At 39.5% G+C, this 26,125-nt stretch overlaps 3 protein-coding genes across 8 annotated transcripts; 2 read left to right on the plus strand and 1 right to left on the minus strand.

Moving 5' to 3' along the window:
- The first annotated feature begins 463 nt into the window (after positions 1-463).
- Positions 464-7,434, plus strand: bdh2 (3-hydroxybutyrate dehydrogenase, type 2). Of its 3 annotated transcripts, XM_083982832.1 has the most exons (11): positions 484-529; positions 2,430-2,520; positions 2,995-3,090; positions 3,595-3,673; positions 4,397-4,493; positions 5,779-5,887; positions 6,246-6,306; positions 6,473-6,586; positions 6,869-6,927; positions 7,088-7,180; positions 7,302-7,434. In XM_083982832.1, the coding sequence occupies exons 3-11, from the start codon at positions 3,034-3,036 to the stop codon at positions 7,353-7,355; spliced, it is 723 nt and encodes a 240-aa protein (XP_083838958.1). In that variant the 5' UTR covers positions 484-529; positions 2,430-2,520; positions 2,995-3,033; the 3' UTR covers positions 7,356-7,434. The 3 variants fall into 3 exon arrangements, with proteins under 3 accessions (XP_083838956.1, XP_083838957.1, XP_083838958.1); XM_083982830.1 differs by lacking the exon at positions 2,995-3,090 and having other exon boundaries at positions 464-529; positions 2,433-2,520; XM_083982831.1 differs by lacking the exon at positions 2,995-3,090 and having other exon boundaries at positions 466-529.
- Positions 7,435-7,575: 141 nt separating this feature from the next.
- LOC310994197 (sodium/hydrogen exchanger 9B2) lies at positions 7,576-19,469 on the plus strand. Of its 4 annotated transcripts, none has more exons than XM_083982795.1 (13): positions 7,576-7,820; positions 9,827-10,076; positions 10,965-11,166; positions 12,319-12,489; positions 13,663-13,805; positions 14,212-14,339; positions 15,516-15,691; positions 16,070-16,176; positions 16,445-16,594; positions 16,821-16,929; positions 17,642-17,778; positions 17,990-18,212; positions 18,598-19,469. In XM_083982795.1, the coding sequence occupies exons 2-13, from the start codon at positions 9,954-9,956 to the stop codon at positions 18,657-18,659; spliced, it is 1,731 nt and encodes a 576-aa protein (XP_083838921.1). In that variant the 5' UTR covers positions 7,576-7,820; positions 9,827-9,953; the 3' UTR covers positions 18,660-19,469. The 4 variants fall into 4 exon arrangements, with proteins under 4 accessions (XP_083838921.1, XP_083838923.1, XP_083838924.1 ...); XM_083982797.1 differs by having other exon boundaries at positions 17,990-18,173; XM_083982796.1 differs by lacking the exon at positions 7,576-7,820 and adding an exon at positions 7,881-9,718.
- A 502-nt stretch (positions 19,470-19,971) lies between these two features.
- On the minus strand, positions 19,972-24,442 carry cisd2 (CDGSH iron sulfur domain 2). The gene is made up of 3 exons (XM_083975711.1): positions 24,265-24,442; positions 21,460-21,674; positions 19,972-21,242 (listed from the first exon to the last, which is right to left on the minus strand). The coding sequence occupies exons 1-3, from the start codon at positions 24,365-24,367 to the stop codon at positions 21,153-21,155; spliced, it is 408 nt and encodes a 135-aa protein (XP_083831837.1). The 5' UTR covers positions 24,368-24,442; the 3' UTR covers positions 19,972-21,152.
- Positions 24,443-26,125: the final 1,683 nt, after the last annotated feature.

Consider the following 26,125-nt stretch of genomic DNA (forward strand, 5'->3'; position numbering starts at 1 on the left):
AATAGTGCTGAATACATTTACACCAGCAGCCTAATCATTAAGCTTGGTTATGTTCTGTTCATAAACCATTAATCCTTCAGGAAAATAGATTCAGTCCCAGACTATAGTCTAGATCTCAAAGGTCAATTTCCATGGTTGTTTTTTTGTTTTGTTTTGTTTTTTCAAAGCAAAACTGAGAAGAACAAACCCACTTGATAGATGTAGATAGATCCATCCAAGTTATTATTTCAAGTTGTTGCTGCAAAGAAAAGAAAAAAAAGTGTTATAATATCAAATGCTGCACTTGGAAATACTGAATAATTAATGAATAATCTCTCGTGCAGAACAACACATTTATTTGACTGAATTTCAACATCATTCAATCAACTAAAAAAAATCTCAGCAAACACCACAGAAAACAGTCTAGTGAGATCTCCTAACAGCCCATTATCACTTCCGGATCAGCAGCCAATTGGCAGTGGAACAGAAGGTCACGTGTCGGCCCTTTGCTCTCTACGTGCACAGTGTCGGTCACTCGGTCCTGAACTCGGTGAGTTTCTGTCCTCCTAAATCGATATTTGGGTTTTCAGCCTGTAAATAAATCATGTATCATCAACCTGCCTTTACCCTGAACTGTGGCAACTTAGCTTACTGTTGTTTCTGTCGTCAAATTCTCGATTAAAGAATTGCATTAAAAAACTGTAGGCGACCTGCAGCGGGGGGAAAAGTCTTTAAAAGTTCTGCAGCGCATTCGCAGAGTTAAGGCCTCATCAAGTATTGAAAAAAATCTACATTTAATTTATAAAACATTCTGGTTCTGTCTGTTGCATGGACTGTAGATAGGTCTGTAGGGAATAATGCTACAGGCTGTTGTCTCTTTCTGTCTGAGCTGAAGGGAGACATTGGACGTTGGATTGTTTTGACAGCCGCTTTTTGCATCGTGTCAACATCATCAGTCATTGTCACTGCTTGAAGCAGGAGCTCAGAAAGTCATTGTTTCATTATGGACGACAAATGTCTGATTTTAGCAGTTGTAACCTCCGTGAAGATGGATGTAGTAGGCTACAGGACTGCTGCACTAGACTGCAATGCAAAAAATATAAAGAAGGAGCTCAGCAGAGAAAGTAGTTCTGTGCTAATTTGACGCAAACTTGATTAAGTCTCATTGAATTTTGATTGCATGGCAAGAAACAATTAAATGCTGTTTAATTGTTTATGTGGTCACCTGGGCAGGGAGTGGGTTGCAGTCATAGCTTAGACTTATCTGCTACATATTTGCATGTATATGTGCAAGTATATGCAGTGATGAGATGAGTCCAGTGGGCTGCTCTGAAGAGACATTTTAGTGTTTGGAGTTCAGCCCAGTTTTTGTCTCATCAGACTGCTGCCATTTGACTTGACTTCCAGCGGACTGTCTCTCACTCAGTGGATTCTGTTTGGTCTCTCTACCACAAAAGGCCTGATTGATGGACTGTTGAGAGGACAGGTACTCAGATCTCCGCTTACTGACTGATCTGAAGTTCTGTCAGCGTGACCTCTGACCTCCAGAGTCCATCTTGCTTGGTTGCCCAGATTTTTTACACAGTGGTCCACACAGAGTTCCTTCCACTGAGCAGTGTGAACTGTGGACAAATGTGTGCTCTTGTAAACTATGTCCACTCAGTTCAAATTCAAAAGAGTATATTATACTACAGAATATTAGAATATTACCTATTGATTAGCCACTCCCTAAAGATTAAGGATTACTGATCAAACAAACTTCCTCACACGTGCCTTTTATTGAAGGTTACATGTCAGTGTGAGTGATGTAATAACATGAGCCTTGGACTGTCAGTCAACCTTGTGACTGTTAGTTACGGACGGTAGACTATTAACTCCACAGTCATTATAGACGACTGCCAGCTCTGGTTCTATGTAATTTGCATTAGAGGTTTCATAATGCAGGTGGTCACTTGTGATTTTTCTCTGAGCCTGTGTGGCCTCGAATGGAGCAGCCTGCTGTCAAACCATGTTGTGTCTCTGCTCAGCAATGTCTGTTGAGAAACAGTCTGTCACTTCTTGGTTTAACAGAGATCACTCTTGGATTGAGCTCATCTTTCTGGATTGTTTCTTTTCTAAGGGCGATAAAGTTTGACATTCAGACGGTGGCCCTATTCTTTTTACATACAGTACCATCAACATGCGTTTCAACTGGTAGAGCAAAGTCTGGTAGCTCTGAGTTTTTACTCAACCTTTGCTTTACTTATGTTATTATGCTCTTCAACTAGTGGCAGTAAAAAATACTGCCACCAGTTGAAGAGCATGTTCAACAAACAATTAGAATTTCAAATTGTTTTGTAATTTTAAAAGATTATAAACTCTCACATACACATTTACAAAGATGTTTTTCATTTTAAATAGGAGCTTAATTCACCAAAACCAACCTGTTGTTATTGTTGTTCTGATCTCAGCAGCAGAGGAAGGAGCACTATGGGCCGCCTGGACGGGAAAGTGATTGTGTTGTCAGCAGCTGCACAGGGCATCGGACGTGCTGCAGCAATAGTAATGAGCTCTGATAAGTACTCACTGATGTATTTCATTGCAAAGCACAGAGGGGAATTCTTTATTTAATAGACTGTTGTGCAGACTCAACGCTGTGTATATTTTTTACTTCCTTACCAACAGTCCTTCCATCAGTTTATGTTTATGCAAATAAAAGATTTTGAATGCCATTATATTTTTTTAGCTTATACATTTTGGATCGGCCATTCAGCAGCAAACATTTATTTTTCCAAGAAAGACCAAGAATCACAATAACAGTGCTTGCATTCAGTTGCCTGTTTAAGTCCTTGTTTTTGCAACATTTTGCAGGGAAATTTTTACAAGCATTTTCATAATCATTATTTTATGTGGCACGTGTTTCCAAGATGCCGTCACCACACGTGGATGTGTTGTAAATAACTGTGGTGATGATTCTTGAGGTGCAAACCCAGGTTCAAGACAAAAATCATGCACAATCCTCTGTGGTGTTTTTAGCATACAGATAGAAGACAAAGCACTTGAGACACACATGACATGTACTTGTCAAGATTGGGTCATCATCCCTTCCATTCCCATAAGTGGCATCTTGAAGTGAGTGAAACCGTGTGTTACAGTGATTTCTGCCGTGTGTGATGGGTGTGGAGGAATTTCAAACATACATAGGTCTATTTAGGTTCAGATCACATAGTATTGAAGACTGCATAAGGTGGAAGGTGTCTATTGAGCGTTTTCCCATTTCGATGTGGTCTCCTCAGTAATCCAGCCGAGACTCCATCAGTTATCACATAACAAGTAGAATGGATTTGAACTGAGAGTTGAGGGGATTAGGGTTAGATATTAACAATCTGTGTCCATAGTTACTTGGTAATAAGATCTTAATATCAGCCCTCTGTGCAGAGTAATTGCTTCAAATGTACATTCATGCAGCAATTCATATTTGAGAAGTAGCAAAGGATATCTGCCCCTCAATTGTCACAGCCTTCAGTTTTTTCTTTATCAAAAATGTATTCAACAAAATGCCCTGGATGAATTTTAAAATATAAAGATATTGGCTTGAATCATATCAATATTCTACAAGCAGTTTCTCATCCACAGGCATTTGCCAAGGAGGGGGCTCAGGTCACGGCCACAGATATCAATGGAGAGAAGCTGAAGGAGCTGGACGGCACCCCAGGTAGGACTGCTCTCTGTCGGTCTGCAGCTGCCACCTGCTGGACAACTAGTGTAATGTAGCCAAGACATCTGAGCCAATAATGTTCTTCCCTCTTCTTCTGCTCTGTCACAACTGTATCATGATTGCCGTTAACCTGAGTAACCTGGAGGCTATTAACTTGATACATTTCCCTGGTATCCCTGCAGTATACTATGATTAACAGTTTGGTCTAAAAAAAAGTAAAAGCCAAAGATTTGCAAAGAAGAAACCCAAAATTGTATTTGGTTAGTAGTTATCAAAATCATTGATTACTGTACATTGCTTCAGTTGTCCAGTCAAATTAATTTATACTTAAAAATGGTGTCCAGGTTAGTTTTTCAAACAGCAAGGACAATGCAATCAAATGACTTTGTGGACATACATAGGCTACTGTACATTTCACAATATTTAATTAATATAATAATCCTATTAATTAAATTAACAGGAAGTGATCAACACAACAGCAGCTCAGTGTGAATGTGTTTTATTGTGGTAACATCTATTGTTGCTTCTCTTGTTTGACACTTTTGGGCAACAAATAATTTACTCAAGGCCAAAAAAAAAAAAATCGTTCATCTTAAACACTAAAATATTCTGCAGTAAAATGAAGTCATAGTCATACAAATACATAATACATTGTATTTTTATGCAGCCAGGGCAGGGGTCATTATAACTGAATGGGACCTTTTTCTTGATCATCAACAGGGATCAGGACCAAGGTGGTGGATGTGACTAAGAAAGACCAGGTGGAAGCTCTGGCCAAGGAGCACGACCATGTGGATGTGCTCTTCAATGTTGCTGGGTACTTTTTCATTCCTTCTCACTGAGCTATTGCTACATTCAGCATGCAATTAACACACACCTCTAGTTGTACTGCCAACATGCTGTCTCCACATTAAGCACATTTACCCATCTCCTGCTTAACTACATTTCCAAAATCCCCACACCCTAAGGTTTAACCTCCATTTGACCTTTTGACAATCTCCTTAGCAAAGGTCTCTGAATTGGCACCTGCCACCAGTAAAATCATCGGGGGGCAGCGGGCTGTTGCAGTTGTTGCACTTGGTCAAAACTCATTGTTTTGTCTTCAGTAATTCTTTTGTGATAAAAACAAATCTTGTGTCCTTTTTGTTTTGATTGTAATTGACATAGGTATTTGAGCCATATGGGTCCGTGTATCTTTTGGTCATTGGATTTTCGTTTGATGAATGGGAATTAAAAAACAAAAAATGATTGGTTGATTGGATTTTCATATACATATTTAATTCAAAAATTAAATTGAAACACAAAGCATTTTTCTTTTTGAGAGTCACTGAGCAATTAACTACTACATTTTAAAAACAGTTTGATTTTCATGTTCTATTTCATATAACAAAAATAAAATCACTAGACGACAGAAACAAACAAAAAAACTTTATTTTCATATTCTGACACTGGACGTTGTCATTTACAAGGGAAGACTGCAGGCTGGGCTGGTCTGTAGAATAAAAGCAAAGTCTTCACACGAACACATGCACACTCACCACATACAGAGTAGAAGAAGGTTCATACTGTGATTATGACTTTTGCCACCTCTAACTCCAAGTGTATGTTGTCTACTCAAGCTGATGCCATTTTCAGCTCAAAAGCTCATCAAACTTCTTGCAGAAAATCCTCTTCTTGTGTGCTATGTGCACAGATTTCTGTAGATGTCAGGCATCGTTTTGCCATGTCTGAAATCATATCTGAGTAGAGCTCCAAAGACATTTACGCCTACAGAACCATAGGCACACAGGTGCAGTGCTCATTGGCATTCTTGCCTTGAAAATGAAAACATCTGATGTCAAAATATGAAGAAAAAAAAGCATCTGGGGTTTATTTGTTCCTGTTGACTGGTGGTTATTTTTTGTTATGTGAACTAGAACATGAAAATCAAACTATTTTTTAAAATGAAGTTAATTGCTGCTTGACACTCAAAAAGAAGAACGGTTTGTGTTTCAATTTTACACTGAACCCCCCCCCCCATATACTATATGTATATGTTTGGGCGTATTTTACTATTCCAGGTTTATTATTGTCAGGTGCATTTGTCGTTGTTCTGTGTACAGGTTTGTGCACCATGGTTCTATCTTGAACTGTGAAGAGTCTGACTGGGATTTCACCATGGACGTGAACGTGCGGAGCATGTACCTGATGTGCAGGGCTTTTCTGCCTAAGGTGACCTTTGCCCGCTTTACCCAATGCTTAACACAGTTTATCCTGTTTTTGAGAGAATGAAATAGGTGGGTGCCGCTGTAAATGAAGTGACATATGCTTTTATTTTGTTCTCATCCTTTGTTCGCTGGGATTAGCTGTATTACTCTGAGCCTGTGACATGATGGGAGGTGACTGCCCAATCACTAATCCAGCTTTAGCTGCAAACTAACCAAACCGTCTTGAAGGGGGCATTTTAGTTTGGATCATAGTCCTGGTTATGTAAAAATGTAAACCTAAGATTGTTACATCATTCTAATCTTCATTTCACCAATTATAACCCATTTGTTGTCCAACTTTCTGATTTATTTTGTTCTTCTAGATGTTGGCAAAGAAGTCTGGAAACATTATTAACATGGCCTCTGTCGCATCGAGCATAAAAGGTTAACAATATTTCACAGAACTCTTCACTGTTTTACTAGTTAACAGAACTGATGTTATGCATTAAGTCATTCAATGAAGTATGACCATGTTCATTGTAATCCTCTTATCATAGATAACTGCTTTGCGTGTATCTGTGTGTGAGTGACATGTGTTTCCCTGACACAGGTGTTGTGAATCGGTGTGTCTACTGCACCTCGAAGGCTGCAGTGATCGGCCTCACCAAGTCTATAGCTGCTGATTTCATTGAGCAAGGCATTCGCTGTAATTGTGTTTGTCCTGGTGAGTTTTTGAAGAAATGGTTCTCTTATTCTTTCTCAAGTATCACTCGAGGTTACTTTCATTTTATTAGATAGCAGTGTCCTGTAGACATCCTTGAAAGCAAATTAAACTTAACGGTTTTGGAAAACTTAAGGGCTTGTCATGTTTGAGGACACTATTTCAAAAATATATAGGCACTAAATGTTTGCCATATAAATTTGTTGGGTTTTTGTTTTGTTCTTTTGTAAAGATTTAAAGTATCTTGTACTTATTTATTTATATGTTTTATTTTATTTTTCTCAGGAACTGTTGACACTCCATCACTAAGGGGTAGGATCCAGGCCCAACCCGACCCAGAACAGGTACTGTCCTCTCTGGCGTACTCCGTCATTTTCTCCATTCCTAATCTGACAGTAATTCCTGCATGAGTCATGTTAACAGGTACATCTTATCTTGGTTTTCACTTGAAGAAATCCTGGTATTGAAGATAATAAATGCCATAACTGTAACCCCTCTCTGTAGGCTTACAAGGATTTCATGGCAAGACAAAAAACTGGCAGAATGTGTACAGCTGAGGAGGTGGCACACCTGTGTGTCTACCTGGCCTCGGATGAGGTGAGCACTGGACAACATGTGGTATATTTGAGGGTATACACAGCATGCACGCTCAAATGTAAAATTATAACTCAAAATACATACATTTTGAAATAACTTACCTGATGCATGTCCTCTGCAGTCAGCCTATGTGACAGGAACGGAGCAAATCATCGATGGAGGATGGAGACTCTGAGAAACCTGCAGCACGCTCATCCTAATTGTTTATTGAAGCAAATCACAGAACCCAAATAAAGTGACCACTGTGTGATCAACTCTTGTGTACCTTTCTTGATATGGTGAAAGACTTTGTCCAATTTGAGGCCATAATGTATCCATTGTCAATTATTGACAGACATTGTGACATTAACTACTGTAGGTACAAGTTAACACATACATAATAAATCTGTTTTTAATCCAAAACAATGTGGTTGAATCTAAGTGTTATTAATTAATAATACAATGTGTTATAACATCTGTTAAAGTCTATTCTTAGTCATATTCATCAGTGACTTTTTCATTGAGCTAACTCCCTCCCCTGACCCGGAGCTCCTGTTCTCACACTAATCCGCCTCACTCCTTTTTCCCAGCTGGTCTCTGCCACAACGCTGCCAGGAAGCTGTGTGCCGTTCACAGGACATGACGGAGTGTCCGATATGAGGTGAGGTGGAGAGAGGTGGTTTTTGTTTTTACTAATAACATCTGTGTTGATGCAGTCAGGGGGTGGGGAGCAGCGGTGTCGGTAGCTTTGCGGCTGCGCTTTTAAATGGGAGTGGGTTGTCCACTGACAGCAGCGCCCAGGCAGCTACCGGAGATGAATCCAATATCGGACAAGACTCATTCATAGTGGAAATGTTGACAACAGCCACATTTTTACAGGAAGTGAAAGTCATGCTATGAGCTTTCCTGTGGCTGAGCTCACTGTACCGTTATTGTTAACCGTGGTGTTGTAACGTCAGGCTACTTGCACTGACTTGACCTTTACACAAAGCGGCATGTAGATTTTAATGCCATGTGAGAGAAACCGATGTAATGTAGGCTACAACATAACTTTGATTCACTATTTGTATAACTACTTGGAGGGTGACGCGTTTATTTAGTCTTAAGTTTTACTGTGAAGTGAAGGTATGCCGGTGTCCGATAATGGAAACACTGACTTGGTTTATCGCGTGTAACTTAGTGGATTTAGCCCGTACACCGGCTATACTGTGGCGCTAGCTGTGTGTCCAGCTGGCTACTGCGGCTACACGCGTGTGCACAGCCTTTACCGATAAACCAGAACTATAAACATCAACCTGTCCTCTAAAACACCGCTTGTCTAGCCGGTTAGCACAGTCTGCACGGTCGGGAGCAGGTTTGTTGTCGCTAGAGTTGCTAGTAAACTCTAACCTACTTGAGCTAATGCTAAAGTAGCCATATGGTGAAGCTGTAAGCGTTGATTAGCGTGGTCTGTCCTCAAGTGGATTAACCAGCGTCTGTCACTACAGGCAACTGTCAAAACATTGTAGTAGCGTCAGGGTATTATTATTTTTTTTTTTCCAACGTTTGTGTGTTGCGCAGTGTAAATTAAAATAGTATGAACGAATGGTGAACAGAGACTGAACTGGCATGTTCAGGTTTAGTGCAGCCCACTGCCTGGTGAGATTGTAATACAGCTTCACGTAGGCTACACAGGTCCCACCCCCACGGAAGTTTGCTTATATATAACACCCACAGGGCTCCAGATTCCTGCTAATTGGGGGCATTTTGCCGCAAAAATTTGAGACAGTGCAGTGCAGGTAAGAAAAGAAAATCTGTAACTTGTAGGCTATGTGCAACCAGTATGAAATTGTAGTTGTTTTTTTAACAATCAAAGTATCTGGAATCTGTCATTACAGGTGGCAGGCAAGGAATGAAAATGACATGTAATCAATTTGTGCCCCTAAATTTTCAAGCGCTCCTAAGATCTTAGGCCAGGGGCCACTATGCTCCTAAAAAAACTACTGTAGTCTCTGGAGCCCTGACCCAGTAGCTACAGTTTTTGTAAAAAAATCAAATAAAAAAATCAATGTAAATCATGTTACTGTTGCAACTGTATTTTTGACTATAGAATATAATTGAATGACTTTGTCACTCTATGAAAAACAAAATTTGTTTTGCGCCTCCTTCAGAGAACATAAACATCCCCATAGCACATTATTATATCACATACAGTAGCTATACACACAAACACCAACACAGAAACGCTATTGCAGCATCAGGCACAAGGCTGCTGAACAGCCTCCTGCCACGAGCTGTGAGACTTTTAAACACAAAATTGAGCTTTTACTGATCTCTGAGAAACGTTTTCTCATTTCGTTCTCAGTTTGGTAATTAACAACTAAAGTTTGATTTGATTCTATAAATTAAAGGTTGAGAGAAAATATATACGTACATAAAAAAATGTATTATATGAATGTGCATATTGGCCTCAAAAACTATTTATGGCAGTAGTAGGCTAGCTATAGTAGGCTATGTGAGGTAGCCTTATTGCCCAATGCCCATGTCCCAGCAGTTTGAGGAGATTGATTTGTGTCTGAGGTAAGACTTGCTTCATGTCATGCCAGCTTCCGCACCTGTATCAACATCTCTCTCTATGATTAAGTAAACAATAATTTGTTTTCCTACTGATAACTCCTGTATGAATAGGAGCCTGAGGTCATAGCTGGAGAGACAGAAGTACAAGTGAAGGAACTGCCCATGGCCAGCCCCACCCCTCAGCTTCATGCACTGTGACAGAGGAGTGATTGGACCAGAAATACTGTAGCGACCTGCCATGGAGGACTCTCAGCCAAAACCTGCTACCCCTGAGCCGAGCCCTGCTCCCAGCCCTGCTCCCAGTCCAGCACCCAGCCCACTGCCGGACAGGACTACTGTACCTGCAGCAAACCATGTGGAGGTAACGTATTTCTCTAAAAACAATCTTGACAATGTAAATTTGTACTATTCAGTTCTTACTACCTCAACAAAACAGAAAAGTGACCCTTTAAACCCAGTAATTGGTTTTTGGTAGGTTGTAAATTCCCTTATTTTTAACATTTGCTGAACAGGAAAATTCAAGCCACATACTAATGATGTTGCTGTTATGTTGCTCTGTGTCTTTGTCATTCCTATTAGTCTGCTGTTATATGTTGTGAATCCTCCATTCTGACCTTGTTAAAAATAATTGTTTTCCTTAAATCATTCATGATTATTAATGGAAATGCAACCAGTGTGACATAGCTTAAACCTTGTGCCAATGTACCATGTGAGTAATATGACAAAGGGGGTGTTCTTGGAGGTATAGTTATCAGCCTCTTGGGCAACTTCATATCTTCAGTGTATTATTTGCCAAGAAACAGTAGCTGCTAATCTGCCGGTGTGACGTACCTATGTGTCAGCAGCGTTAACAGAGGTTTCACAATTAATATGCCACACAGACATCCAGAAGTATTCTTATCTTTCGATAAACACTGCGTTCATATTTGTGTCAGTGTGACACTGTAGATGTGATGCCCTGTGTAAGATGCTTCATTTCTTTTGTCTGTGACTGTGTCTGACTATGACTGATCCAGATAATATGCACTGCGGTGAACAGTGGTCATTTACGGTAATTTGACCAAGTGCAAAGAGCACAGTGGGACGTCTTTCTTGTCATAGGATTATATATATTTTTTTTTTAAGTATAGCAGGCCATTATAGAAACTGAAACTGAATGCCAAAATACTTGTTCTCATGCATTACCTTTAAAGACATGGGTGTTTCTCATTGGCCTGTTCTTCTCCATGTCCTTACTCTTCTTCTCCAGCACCTAAACGTGAACCAGATCCAGGTGGTAGTGCGGCGCTGCTCCAGTCCAAATGTTACAGAGGAGACGACCTATTTCATCCCTCGAAACCCATTGGTGGATGCCGGGACAAACACAGACCCCCCTGTGGTCTGCTGCCCCTTGCTCCACAGATTTTGCCCATGCCCACCCAGAGGCCTTCTGGCCTCTCTCATTACCAAAGGTGATAAAGCAGTGGTGGTTTCCATGACCTAATTATCCTTTGTCCTAATCTTTTAGTCAGGAAAGATCAGGATCAGGAAAAACTACAGAGAACATGACTGGTGTAGGCGCTGAAATCCAATAATTGCAGTCATGGTTTAAATGAGTAATTACACTGTTATGATTAATAAATATAGTAATACGCACAAAGTCATATACTTATTTATATTCCTATAAAACTGGAATCTACAGTAATTACCCCCATTTTTCTTTACATTCATTTGTATAATGCATATATGCAAAAGGATACAATCACCATACTGTCATACTAAGGTCTTATAGTAAGGGCAGGGTACTGCTCCACCAACCAAGATACCACTCTAGATTTATGTTCATACTGTGAGAGGCTTTAAAGCAGATATCAGTGGAATGTTTTTGTTAATATAAGTCCTAAATAGTCCTATTTTCCGTCAGCAATCACTTACATGAAGTATTTCAGCCTAAACACGAGTCTCTCCGTCACTCTGCTCTGCTGTAACCCGAGGAGAAAATTGTCCTTGTGGGATACAAGTGTTATCCAATGAGCAGAGAGAACGGCATGAAGGGCTGTGTGTGCAGCCAAGGGATGCGCGTGAATGTGGTGACGTAGCACGAGGACCAATTGATGCCTGACAAGGGCGGGGGCTGCTAACTCATGGTGCGTTCAAAGAAACTCGTACTTTGTGTTTTTCCTTCCTGTGAAGTCATACCAGTTCGATCTGGTACGAGTTCACGGGTCGGAAGTTACGAGTGGCCGTTATAGGGAACTTTCACAGACAACAGGATGGTAAAAACACGAGCTACGGGTTACCTGGAACGCTACCAAGTCGTAGTTGTGACTTGAAGCTGTAACTTACGGTTTCAAAAGCCTGCCTTGAACGCAGCATTAGCCGAAACGGCCGTGAAGCTGATATCTGCTTTAAGAATGGACATAAATGGATGGTCAGTCATGACCTCTTGGCAGCTTAATCTGTTCAGTGTTGTTTTCTTATGACTCACATTTGAGGAGTATTTGGAGTTTGGCAGTTGTAATTTATTTATCCCTCATCCATATTCCCTCACTTCTTTCTTGTGTGTGATTATGTAATTGTTGGCTTTAACATGCTCTCTTGACATTCCCCTCTGTCCTCTGCAGTCCTTTTGGCAGCTGTTCTTTTCGGAGTGGTTTGGTCTATCACAGAGGATGAGTGTCTTCCAGGGGGAAACCTGTTTGGCATCACAATACTCTTCATCTGTGCACTCATCGGTGGCAGATTGGTGGCTCTGGTCCATCTGCCCAAACTCCCACCGTTCCCACCACTCCTCGGTAAGACAGACAATTCACCGGTTCTGTTTAAAGCACTGGTGGGTTTATACAAAGCCTAATTTCATGCAGATGTTCAGTAACAAAACAGGGAAGGGAAAGCTTCGGTTCAGGGCAGTTGGTCATCGTGGGCCCAGCCTCTTACTCCAGATAACTACAAATGTGTTTCAGGATTCAGTATCTAAAGCACAAACAATTGTACCTGTTACAGCTCATTCAAGTTGATATTGAAGCCACTTTTTTAATGACCACCTCTCGGAGAAGACTTAGATCTCACTGTGAATTTCATGTACAGTGGAATCACTGAAATAATCTAAAACTAAACTCAAATGTATTTGAAAAGCTGTTGATTTAGATGAGGGAGTTCTGTTTAACTGTATGTAGCTGACATGATCATTGTCCTGTTAAAAATGTATGTTTATGATCCTCGGATTTATTCGGACATGTTAGGGGGACAAAGATAGTCATTAGAAATTAAGAAATTTAAGTGATAAGCTAAATAAGCTTAGTTTGCCCAGTGTAGTGCAAATATTTTACATAAGTGATGCTAGGTTTCACCGAACCACTGCAGTGGTCGTAAAATATTATAAATGTCTTTTATCCTAACAATTGGCAATTGTTTGAATGAGAATTCCTGGTGTCATGATTTGGGAAATGGTAAAAGTCTATAACTGCAGCCCTAACCAGAAAAACATCAAGGAAACCAGAGCCACTCCTCATTTTCAAATAACATCAAAAGGTAGAGTGAAGTGCAACTTGGAGTTCGTTTATCTCTAAGCTTCACTTTCCTGTTTTTCTCTTGTTTTTGAGCAAGTCCTCAAAGAATAGTCTGGTTTCAGTGTCAAAATCTCTTTTTTGGCAACAGTTTTTGATATCTGTCATGTATGTGCATTGATTCCTAATAATGTAACATTCCCAGTCATGTTGTCTGTTTTAAACAACTGAATCATGAGGTTTTAGAGTGGCTCTAGATATTTTTGTAACTTGACCTACAGTGTCCACAGTCTACACTGAGCCTCTCAGTCTCAGGTGTCCAGTTTGAGCAGTGAAAGTTCAAATAGCAACAGGTGGGCTTTATTCTTGTTCTGTAACTGTGTAAGAGCCAGCACTAAAGAAAACACAGTATTTCATGCTAGAAAGGATAATCTTTCCTCTCACACTGTCTCTGGGCTGTAGGTATGCTCCTGATGGGTTTCCTGCTGAGGAACATCCCAGTAATAAAAGACGGGGTCAACATTGACTTCAGATGGTCTGCATCACTCAGGAACATTGCTTTGGCTGTCATTCTGGCCAGAGCTGGTCTCGGGTTGGATCCCACGGTACGTCTCACGGCCCCGCTATTGGAGCTGAGTACATGCACACAGAAACATTTAGACATATAATAACTATGCTGTAGTCTCGTACCTGTGCATATGGCTCGCCTATACTGAAAATATTGCTGTTGCTGCTACTGCTTAACAATTTGGAGACTGCAGACTGAAAAATCCTGGATAGATTTAACTAGTTTCTTCAAATTGTTTAACTCATCTTACCAGCTGGCAAAAAATCCAATATATTTAATATCCAGTGTTATAATATATATATAATAAATATAAAGTGGGTAGAGCTAAGCAAATATACATAAGCCATAATGAACTAGTCATTTCATCCTGCTTATATATCTGTACAGAGTGCGATTAATTACTTTTACAAACTCTTGAATTGTGTCTGTGTCTGTGCTGTCAGGCTCTGAAGAAACTGAAGGGTGTGTGTGTACGTGTGGCGGCTGGGCCCTGTATTATAGAGGCTTGCACCGTAGCTCTGGTCTCACACTTCCTCATGGGCTTGCCCTGGGTGTGGGGTTTCATCCTCGGGTAAATATAACACCACTCACTCCTATGACTGTCCCCATTCTTCATTCTCTTCTCAATTATATTCATTCATACCTTAATTTAGTAAAAGTGTTGAAATCATACAAATCACAGGGGAAAAAAGTTATTCAGTCATTTTTATACAGAGCAAGGGTTATAGTAAATGCTTAATCAGGCCTGAAAAATGCAGATCTAGTTAGAACTCACAGGTTCTCTTTTTCAGTGCAATAGTTGTTATTATCTTCCTAACAGAAAGAAAATTAGTACTTGCACCATACTTCCATTATCTGCTGTGTGCAGATTGTCCAGCTGTTTGTAGCACAGCAGCATGTCCTTCTAGTACACAGTTGTGGAGTGAGCATGTCAAAATTAAGAAGTAAGATGTGGACGGTTGTCTAACACTAACTGTGTACAAGAAGCAGGTCTCCATGGAGCAGAGGATGGAAACACCCTGCTCCCTGGGCATTACTAGATCATATTACACCCCCTGGTCTACACACAGGATGTTGCTGAGTGATATGTCTTTCAGGGTTGGTGTCAGGACACATTCATCTGCTCTCTTCACACGAAGATATATCTATATTTGATGGATTTTGTTTTATTCTGTGCAGAAACTAAATAAAATAAGAACCTTAGTATTTCCTCTTGTCATGTGCCATGAAAGGACCTTGTCATATGGGGCCTTATGATGGCCTTTTACCCCTCCAAATGCTTTGCTTATCAGTGCTGAGAGGGTTGATAAGGGCCAAAGCAAATATTTTTGTGCAATTCAAAGGTCAATTTTTGAGGCAAGTTTCATTTTAAAAACTAGGAAGATTACTATCATACTGTATAGTCAGTTTCCATTGGTTCTCTTTTGGGATTCATTGCAAAATGTAATTATTTGATTTGATTTAGAATTTAAAAGTTATAAATTTGCAGCACCGTCACATCATGCTTAGGCTTCATTCAAGAATTACTATATGATAATTTCTCTATCAAATCGGAGCCCAGTATCTCATCTTGGAGACAGCGGTATCTCACAAAAAAATTCCTGTTTGAATATGCTTCATGTGTCTCTTTTTTCTGCATCTCTCCAAGTGTATTCAAAGGCAGCTGTTTCCAGCTGCATTTCTGTATTTGTTATCACCTTTCCAGGGCTAAGTAAATTCATAAACACCCATCTCCTCCACATTGTAGCTTCGTGCTGGGAGCTGTGTCTCCAGCAGTGGTGGTCCCCTCCATGCTGCTGCTGCAGAAGGACGGTTACGGCGTGGAGCAGGGCATCCCCACCTTGCTGATGGCAGCAGGCAGCTTTGACGACATTCTTGCCATCACTGGGTTCACCACATGCTTGGGGATAGCCTTCGCCACAGGTAGCCTGCAGTTGTGCTGAGTTCAGTTATGTTTTTGCAACACAACACTATCTTATCTGCGGGGGAGCGGCACCCAGCATAGAAGGCTGCTGTGTGGGTCAACACTGAGAAACACATGAAATAAATGACTTTAATCTGTAGTTTTGTCAGGAGCTCAGCAGAGGGTGGAAGAGAGCTCCTGTTGAAATGTTAGTGTGCCAGTTCACAGTGGTTTTTCTACACCAGTGTAGAAAACCACTAGAGGTCTGTAGGACCGCACTAAACCACATTTGAAACCATAAATAAGACCATAAAAACTCCACACAGCTGCTGTCACACATCTTTAAAACAATTAATTCAGTTAATCAATTGTTAATTTTCTCTGCTGATCCTTTCCAGGCTCCACTTGGTACAACCTGCTCAGAGGAGGGCTGGAGGTGGCTGGTGGGATGGTTGCTGGGATTCTTCTTGGCTTCCTCATCCAATACTTTCCTAGTGTTGACCAGGTAGGAATGATATCACCATGACATTAGCCCGTTTTACTATTGTGTAGTCATCCTGATACCTGATATGGGGAAGTTAAACAGGATCAAGATTTTCCTTACATGACAAATACAACTGGATCATCTCAACTCTAGAAATGTATTTTTGTTACATGTCACAGTCAAGATTTGTAAATAAGAAACCCTCAAGCATGAGTCGGTGTGTGTTGAAGATTATATAGACTATATATACACAGATTTCATTGTGTAATTTGTGTCTTTTTTTCCCCAGAAACACGTGGTGATGAAGCGTTCCTTCTTGGTGCTCGGTCTCTCCGTCTTTGCTGTGTTCGGCAGCGGTGTGGCCGGTTTTCCCGGCTCTGGAGGCCTCTGCACTTTGGTGTTGGCCTTTCTGGCGGGGCTCGGCTGGGGGACGGAAAAGGTAGCAACACAATGCATACGATATCTGTCATCCATACATTTTTCACATTTTCTTTGAGAATGTATTTTGGGACTAACCCAAAAAGTACATAGCATGATACATTTGTTAACTCATACCTCTTCCAATCTGTTATCCTTCATCAGTCCATTAAGTCATGTTTTCACTGCTACAGTATGTGTGACAGACAACAGAAGGAAATGTTTTAGTGTGATCTGTTTTTTTTAAGGCACGGGTGGAGGAAGTGGTGGAGTGGGCATGGGACGTGTTTCAGCCTCTACTCTTTGGACTCATAGGAGCGGAGCTTCGAATTTCTGAGCTGGAGGGACACACAGTTGGTGAGACAACCACACACACACACACACACACACACACACACACACACACACACACACACACACTCACAAAGACTTCATAATAACACAGCAAAGGATTCAAATGTGACGGTATGGATGTAAATGTATTTGCATAGCCAAAAAAGAAGCCCAGGGAGAGTTTCAATCTCTCTATCTGTCAATACTAGTGTGTGTCAGTGTTGGTACTCACATACTATATTGCCATAGTAGTTCCATCCGAAACAAATGGCCACAATAACATGGTTTAATGTAATTTCAGCTTTAGAAATGTAAGACACTTTACAATCTTCACTACCCAGAATTCACTTTGATACAATTTCAGAGCTTCATCTTCTCCAGGAATATATATCTGCAATGCTGATAGACTGCAATCATTTGAAATGGTCTATTAGTGTGTGTGTGTGTATATAATATAAAAGTATATTTGTGCTTCGGAAGGAACTCCCTATGTCAAGAACAAGAAAATGCCTCAACTCTCACAGGCTTATTAAAAAAGAAGATGAGTGTAGCAGATGTGCTGGGCATTATTAAAACTATTACTGAATTGTTCTAACTGTTCTTCCCATTAAGAAATAAGTTCATTCTGCACTTTTGCAAATGCCACTGTTCTGAGCTCAGGTTGGAAAAAATCGTCTTGGGATTAAAAGAAAAGTCACATGTGCTGTCTCCGTCTGACCCTCGTCTCTCGGTCTAGGTCTGGGTATAGCGTCCCTGCTCATTGCCCTCCTGGTTCGAGTCCTGTTCACATTTGTGTGTGTGATGTGTGCGGGCTTCAACATGAAGGAGAAGGTGTTCATAGCTCTGGCATGGATGCCAAAAGCCACAGTGCAGGTTTGTCAGCACTGAAATATTGGTCTGAATTTTAAGGAGTGTCTCTTTTCCAGTTAAATGTTTTTGTGGCACACATCAGCAGTCTTATCTGTAAATATCTGAATTAGAAGTACACACATATAATAGTAAAATGTTCCCTCATGGTGATGATGGTAAATGTCTTTTTGTGAGTGAACAGAGGAAACACTGGTGTTGTCTCATTCCCCCTCAGGCAGCTATAGGCTCCACAGCTTTAGACATGGCCAGAAATAAGGATGAGAAGGAGCTGCAGAAGCACGGCATGGATGTGCTGACAGTGGCTGTGCTGTCAATCCTCCTCACAGCCCCTGTAGGAGCTCTTATTATAGGGCTCTCTGGACCTCGTCTGTTACAGAGACCGAAGAACTCAGCCTGTGGTGAGCGAGTCAAACCCAATTTATCAGCTTTTTTCTTAGGTAGGTAAAGTCCTACATTCAACATTTCAACACAGCTCAAAATCCCCATCCAGCCTCGCTTCGTAGTCGCGTCGAAGTAGAGAGTATCCTTTCCCTGTAAACCTTTGGTCTACTTCACCTTTGTGCTAGCTGCGAGGATTTGCATAGTTTTTAGGTCGGCTGTTTACCCTGTCATTCAAGCATGTGTCTTTTACATCCACACAACAGTGGCATTGTTGCTGTTACAGTGCAAGAACATTGGATAAACCACAGTGTACAAATGCTCCTCATGAATGTACACTTGTCTTTAGCATGTGTTGTGTTTGTACTTGCTGTATGTGTGTCGTCAGGCTTTTACTGAAGCTTGCAGTAACATTATCCTCCCTTGTCTCTTTCCGTGGTGCAGGCACCGGCGCAGGAAGTGAGGATGACAATGAAACTCCTGTCACCTATGAGAGTACACTCTGACCTCACCTGTCTTCATCAAGCAAACGAGGACTTTTAACCAGACTTTTCGGTGTGCATTCACACCTTGGATATTAGAGCTTTGTCTTAGCCACCGAGTGGCTCTCGTTGTCTCTCCGTCTGCTGCTCAGCTCTTCATGCTCAACATGCTGCAGGAACACATGAATCATACTGTATTTATAGGCTGTGGTGATTTCCAGACAAGTGACCCACATCCAGGCATCTGCACTGTCATGCTGTATGAACACAATACAAGAGGTGGTTTTGGTTCTTATCCCAAATGAACATCTATATTACGCATCTATGTACAGTATAATATATATTACCTATAATATATCGGTGTGGGTGAGTTTGGTTTACATGTTTGTAAAGGTGGCTACTGTTTCTACATGTCATCTTCTCTGAATCCATGATTTACCCGTTTCACATTTTTTTATGAGAACATTTCTTTAAGATATTTACTGTATGTGGATTTAAAAAGATGATGCACTGTTTTATTCTAAGCCATATCCTCTCGAGGGCTTTGTAAATGAATGTGCTGACAGTAGCAGTATTTATTATTATTATTATTATTATTGAATTAGACCACACATTGGATACACAGTTAAGTTTTTTTAGGTGTTTTGCACTTGATACATTTTTGCAGCTTGTGTTTGTGTATTTTGCTTCTTTTTTTTTCTACAATATGTAATTAGACATTTGTCATGACAATGAGAAGCAACTATTAGCAGTTATGTGAAATTTTACTGAATTCAGATATAGTTTTTCAGATATTCTTTAAATAAATAAAGAACAAGTTGTCCACCTGTTGAATTTTTGTTGTGTGAAGTACTTTTCTTCAATGTGGTGAATTTTCAGTACACTGTATTGATGTATGTTTAGTAATTTTACTAACTTATCAAAGCATTTTATACTATACAAAAATCAAAATTCAGCACTGATGAACTCACCAAATTACTTAATACAGACGCCATACATTTACGGTAAATTGGACTCAAACTATTCTCATCAATCTCTGTAAATAAACCTGACTAAAATATTAGTAATGTGTGTCTTATGAAAAAATGACCACCTGGGCAAGGATAATCATTACTTATGTTAGAAGGAATTATTGTATTGTTAAATTATTTTTAGATTACTGAAATACCAGCTTAATTCAAATTTATTAATAGCTGAAAATGAGAAGAATTTGAGTCTATCGCCCATGTTAATGACTTAATATCATTTTGAAAAGAAGAAGAGAGCCAGACACATTTAGAAAGGAGTGTTCACTGTTTCCTAGTCATTCATTTACATTTGTTTTCCAAATCAGGGTTATGTGGCATGTTCCCTGTCATAACAGTGAGAAAGGGGAATGAAGCAGCCATTGTGTTTGCCAAAACAGTTAAAGTTGATCATCCTGACTTTTCCTCTGTACATTTTACATTTCAAATGCGGAGTGAATGAATTCCAGCTGTCATCTTACAAAAGGGTTCAGAAACACACAGTCACTCATCATGACAATACAGATCAACACAAACCAATTGATGTATAAAATATTGCCGATTAATTAAAAAGAAAATGCTTCAGCAGGAAGTCACCTATAAACAGCCGTTCTGACAGTACAGGGGGTAAAAAAGAACAGAAATAATAAGCAAAAATCTTATGCGGCATACATTATCAAACCTCAGTGGGCTGGGATGTAAAAACTGTGTTTAGCTGGATTTTACTCAACAGCACTGTGGTTTGAAATGTTTTAAGGCAACAGAGTTCAATAGAAAATGTAAAACTCAAATGTTCAAAGGCTATGAGCAAAAATATATTTGAAGAATAATAAGTAGCCTCCCATACACACAATAACTTATAAGAGAGTATTTCACATTCTGACAGTATGTTAATATTTGGCACACAGAAAATCTGAAATTAGAGAAAGAAAATGAAAAAAAAAAAAGACTGACTGACTGTTCAATAATGAAAGAATCATCCAAACTGAAAACATACAGTGCAAAGTGATGGTTACAGGTTGGACAAGTATGAAGTATTTCATTTAAACAGTCATTTAACTAGGACTACATGTTTCCCCTGAAGGGTTCAAATTACTGAAAGTCAAGATAACGTTACTGAGATTATATGTTTCAAGTTTTCCCCTCAAAGTGGTCCCAATGCTTTATAATGGATTACCAAAACAATTGAGACATGACTATAGTTGAATTTACATCATATTATAAGGTTGTTGTGAACAGTAACCATAAAGAAACACAAAGAAACCCTTCTTAATGCACAATGCCACCAAAGAACCAAAAATACAGTTTTCACACAGTGAGACTGTGGTAACGTGTTTTTTTTTAATGTGCTAGGACCACTTTAAATAAAGACTCAAGAAGTTCATTTTTCCGACCAACATAAACATGACACCAAGTTCAAGACTAGTAAAAACAAATAGACAAAACTAGAAACTGTTAAGAAATGAAAACTAAAGACTAAGGAGGTGAGAAGAAAACTCCCAGTAGCGGTTGATTATAGTATCTTCTTTTTGAGTATTAGTGGTCCAACGTTGTCTCCAGTCAGCTCATTGTGCTTTAAGTGTGACTTGTCGCAAACAGGAAACTAAAACAGGAAACAACTGATTATTAGCTGATCAGACAGAGACAGAAAAATAAACTTCTCCTTTGAAAAAAAATATATACATGTATACACAAATATATACATGTATACACATATACATATATATATATATATATATATATATATATATATATATATATATATATATATATATATATATATATAATAGAAAAGGTCAGAATATAACCCATGGACTTACAGTTTTGGAGCGCCAGCAGCGACAGTAACACACATTAGCACTGTTCAGGTCCTCAATGTCAATCTCATTGACAACTTTTGGGTTCTCTTTCTGGATCTTCAGGTTGATCAGGCTGTCTCTCTGCTTCTTCTTCTTAGGCAGGAAGGGGCGAATGGTCAGATAGCCCAGCAAAGCCAGGATGCCCAGGAGGGGCAACAACCGGAGCCACTCAGACACTGAAGACACATCACATACAAAGATAGATAAGAAAGTGTGAGTGTGAGAACACAGACTTCCTGCAGGCTGAAAACTGTACTGTGTGTGTTAACAACATTTCTCACACTATATGCACTAAGGACTTACTAACTGTGTATTGGCAAGAACCTGGCAATACAACATCCTGAAGACGGTTGATGATATGATATAGGCCTACAGCCATATATTGGGATACTGCAGGTCATACTGTATATTGCTTTTTTTTTTCTTCCAAAAATCTATTTTTAGAAAGACTTTTACAGTATAAAGAACACACAATGCTCTATGCAAGAACAAGTACAGTTTATCTTTAGGTATTTTGTATTTCACGGTTCCTATGACATCCTACATCATCGTAAATATGAACACAGAATCACTTCATTAAATATTGTGATTTTTTAATGCGTCAGTTTTTTTTGTTTTGTTTTTACACACCATTATATATTTTCTACTGTGCACAAGATCTGACAGAGGATTTCTTCAAACAATGCTGTGCTCATGTATATTTGGGGTAAACCTGTGTATAGGTTTTGTCAATTTATAATGAAAATGTGAATAAACACAATCTTGCAAATGCATAGTTTTAGGTCTAATTTCCATCCCATTTTGCTGAATGCAAGGTATCTCACAGTATCAACGGGACCAATAACGGTGAACCAGTTCATTCCTTATCCTCATTTCCTCTCTATTATACAGAGTACCCTCTCACACTGCAGGAACACACTGAGAAGTGCTGTGGGAAAACCCATCACCCAGGCCACCACCATACATGGAGAAGACAGACAAATGAAGCACAGTGAGGATTAACTACAGTTATATAATTTTACAATTAGCTACCAGCTAAATCCCGGCTCCTGGAACTTTTGATAACACTCTTATGGCAATTAAAATACTTTCAATAAAAGGATTTTGATGCCTAATGGGACATTTCTAATCCCTAAATCTCTTTAAGGAATTATATTCAGTGTATGTTACATGTAGGAGCATTTCATAAATCTTCAAACTTCTAATCCGAACTAACTAAATAAGACAAGCTAATTTATACCATAACATAGAAATTGGTTTTATCTTGAGGCAGCATCTGGAAACATTAAACTTTAAATTGAAGCCAATAACGCTAGAACCTCAGATAATCCTATTGGTACCAAAATCACTGAACTGTGTGAGAACTTAGTACTACTCAGAAAGTCCTAGCATGTTATTTGTCACAGAATATTTTAGCAATGCACAGCTAGCTTTGCTTTTTGACTACTTTTTTCATTCCGCTGGACACTTTCCAAGTGGGTTTGTGTTGGATATGAGAGGTTGAAATTGTTGATCAAGCTAAAGATGGACTTTCAACTCACTCTACTTTATAATTTTGTTCTGTTTAGTGTCAGTGACACGTTGACTTCTGCTGTTGCAGCGTTTCACACATCAATGCATTAGCTTCTGACTTAATTGGTGCACAAAGCCATGATGTGGGCAATGGTGTGGTACAGTAAATGTTTATACAGAGACATAGGCTACATGTAGTCCGATGAGATTTTGGAAATTTACAGATATCCACTGATACAACTTTTTATTCTAAGAGCAGCGACAGATCCAGTAACAGATCCTGTGCCAGTGCTTAAACCCTTTAGATCTCAAAAATCATCTGACTCACTTTGATGTCAGGTATCAGTCTGCCATGGCTGAATAAGTTACTGATAAATAAAAATAAAATAAACACATACTGAAAATGTTACTGAATAGTAAAAAACCTGATTCTTATATTGGCTCTGATCATGTAAATGTACTTATTGTGAACTGGTCACTTCATAGCTTACTGTTTACTTATTGTTGTTTTGTGTATGGATCCCCATTAGTCATCACCATAGTGAAGACTATTCTTCACTATACCCAATCTGTTCAATAGGCTCATCATCAGCACAGTTGAAATTGTCCATCATCAAAATCTTTTTTTAAGGGGCTAAAAACATTACTTTAAAACACAAATTAATAAAATGAATGTAGATCTACTCACTACCTACTTTTTTTGTTGGGGTTCATGAGATCATTGGCCAGGTTAAACGAAGACCCTGAAGCAGACTGTGTTTTGGACTGTCATGTCTGTGCATCATTTGATGGTGAGAGCAGACCGAGGTGGTTGTACATAATTGTATTGTATTAGAGGCTCTTAGGTATTAGATTTCTCATTGTTGGCATTTAAAGGATATCAAATACACAGCTGAGGAGAGGCTGCAATGGTTAAGGTCAAAACTGTGTCCACTTTTAAACACAGAAGCAAACCTAACTGCTGACACACACACTTTGACAGGGACAACTTTAAGGTCATTACTAAGTTGTTGTTCTTGTTGTTGCTAAACTTTCTTCACAATAAAGTGATGTTTCTTTAGCAGAAACTAAACAGTACTAATTGAGGACTTAGCACATGTATGGTAGGACGCACGCACACACACAGGCTGTGTATTGGCCTGCATGTTAGCAGCAGAAGTAAAGGGCTGTGTTTGCTGTGAAGTGTCCCCGCTGAGTTCAGGAGTCATCTTTACTGGACGAGTGAGAAGTGCAACACGGCTGCTGCTAACTCACCTGTTAGCCTTGCAAACCCGCCGATGGTCTCCGGTAGCGGCAGCTTCTTGAGGTAGGCCGGCAGCTGGACTTTTATTATCCGTGAAATACTTTCTAAAACCATCGTGAACTGCTCCCAATCTTCAGGTTTGGCTTCAATAGTTCCTGTGGTTCGTTTATGTCATTGCGTACATTTTCTGGGCGCATATTGTCACCGGTACGTAAACTCCTCCCATTACATTTGTAAACCACCGGAAAACAGCGTAGATGGTTTCGTGAATAGACGTAATGACAACACGTGACGGTGGAGCATGTAACCAATCAGCGTCGGAGGAGTTGGTGGCTCCTGATTGGACAACTTGAATTCCGCGTGACGGAGGTGCTCTCTGAGTACTTCAAGTACTCATCGTAAAACTGAGCTTTTAAAATAAGTAAATAAAGTAACAGAAGACAAAATTAACAAAAAAATAAACGACCATAACGGTTTGTGATAATGAGTGTTGATATAATAAACATTCTTGAATGTATATATCTATATTATTATATTAAAGCTGATTGATACTACACTGTGTTTACTATAGGCTACTATATCCTAATAAACTCTGATCTTGTAATGATGCTCTACAATCACTTGATCCTTATATTATTTCATATTTCACAGGATGGTTTCATCTCACTAGATTTTTCATCTGATAACAACCCTATGTACATTACATTTATTTCATATGAAGTGCTCTACAACCCTGCTTATCACTCTACAATATTTTCCTCATGATGGAAAAATAAAGACAACATAGGCCTACACACAACATAGGCTGCTTACATTTATATACAGTTTATGGTCACATGCTAAGAAAACAAGCGCCATAAAAAGTGACTCTGCATTTGATGTCAGTGTCAACCACAAAGCTGCTCAAGCACCATAGAGTAGTTCATACATATTCATATTTGTATATGTAAATTTTTACTTTGAAAACATGTGGTTAAGAATATACAAACATACATATTGACTAAGCTGCATGCAAGTTTAGCACCTAAGGCAAGACACTACAGGCAAAAACACAGTTTTTTCATAATTCTTTTTAAAAAAAATTCATCAATTTTGAGATTTTTGGCTATTTTTCTTACATGTAGGCTATTTTTTTCAGAAAAGTTGAAAGAAATGGTAGAAAAAGTTATTTTACTTCATTTTGTCTTCTATCATTTGTAGATTTCTCCTAAATTCACCAAAAGTTAGCATGCTACTATGCTGTGCCTGTTGTCTGAACCTGATTTCATGTCAGGTATCATCGTACAGCTCTCTCCTGAACAATTAGCCTATGTACTGTAGGCACCAAACATTTCCTTTGTATCAGCAACAAATCGTAAAAGTACGATTTACATGAACAATCTATGGAATTTTGCAGTAGGCTACTTAAAGGAGCATTATCGCAAATACAGCAGTAATAGCATAAAATAAGCTGAAATATGCAAAAGATGGGTCGGGGGGAGCCATAACTAAATTTACAAAAAAAATCGCCAACAGTATAGTGTCCGTGGGGCAAATGCAGCATTTGTCTTTGTTATGATCCAAGCCGGCCCGGCGCTTGCTGCGTTAAAATGCACTCGGAACTCGCAAATCCGACCTCCGAACCGGACAAATATGCAACAGTAAGTAATGTAGCAGTGTTAGGGTGCTCACAGTCACTGAATCGCTGGTAGAGCACTTTGTCTCCAAGTCCCTGTGTCTTTCTTCAGCTGTCCTCTCAGCGTTATTAAGGAGGAGGACGTTTCAGTTGTTGTGGTTGTGCGCGACGTAGAGCTGCCGCTTCCACTAGCGAGTTTTCTTTTTCCCGCGATTGCACGTTCATTCAGCCTGGTGAGGGAGGAGGAGGGGGGAGGG

Source organism: Trachurus trachurus (assembly GCF_905171665.1).
Source record: "Trachurus trachurus genome assembly, chromosome: 1".
In the NCBI taxonomy this organism is placed as follows: Eukaryota; Metazoa; Chordata; class Actinopteri; order Carangiformes; family Carangidae; genus Trachurus; species Trachurus trachurus.

Coding starts and splice junctions, on each gene's coding strand:
- bdh2 (XM_083982830.1), top strand. CDS start 2,449: ATGGGCCGCCTGGACGGGAAAGTGATTGTGTTGTCAGCAGCTGCACAG. Junction 2,521..3,594: donor TCGGACGTGCTGCAGCAATA/GTAATGAGCTCT, acceptor TCTCATCCACAG/GCATTTGCCAAGGAGGGGGC. Junction 5,888..6,245: donor GCAGGGCTTTTCTGCCTAAG/GTGACCTTTGCC, acceptor TTGTTCTTCTAG/ATGTTGGCAAAGAAGTCTGG.
- LOC310994197 (XM_083982795.1), top strand. CDS start 9,954: ATGGAGGACTCTCAGCCAAAACCTGCTACCCCTGAGCCGAGCCCTGCT. Junction 14,340..15,515: donor GTGTGGGGTTTCATCCTCGG/GTAAATATAACA, acceptor TCCACATTGTAG/CTTCGTGCTGGGAGCTGTGT. Junction 16,930..17,641: donor GCTGGAGGGACACACAGTTG/GTGAGACAACCA, acceptor CTCTCGGTCTAG/GTCTGGGTATAGCGTCCCTG.
- cisd2 (XM_083975711.1), bottom strand. CDS start 24,367: ATGGTTTTAGAAAGTATTTCACGGATAATAAAAGTCCAGCTGCCGGCC. Junction 21,675..24,264: donor CGGGTTTGCAAGGCTAACAG/GTGAGTTAGCAG, acceptor ATGTGTCTTCAG/TGTCTGAGTGGCTCCGGTTG. Junction 21,243..21,459: donor GCTGCTGGCGCTCCAAAACT/GTAAGTCCATGG, acceptor TTCCTGTTTTAG/TTTCCTGTTTGCGACAAGTC.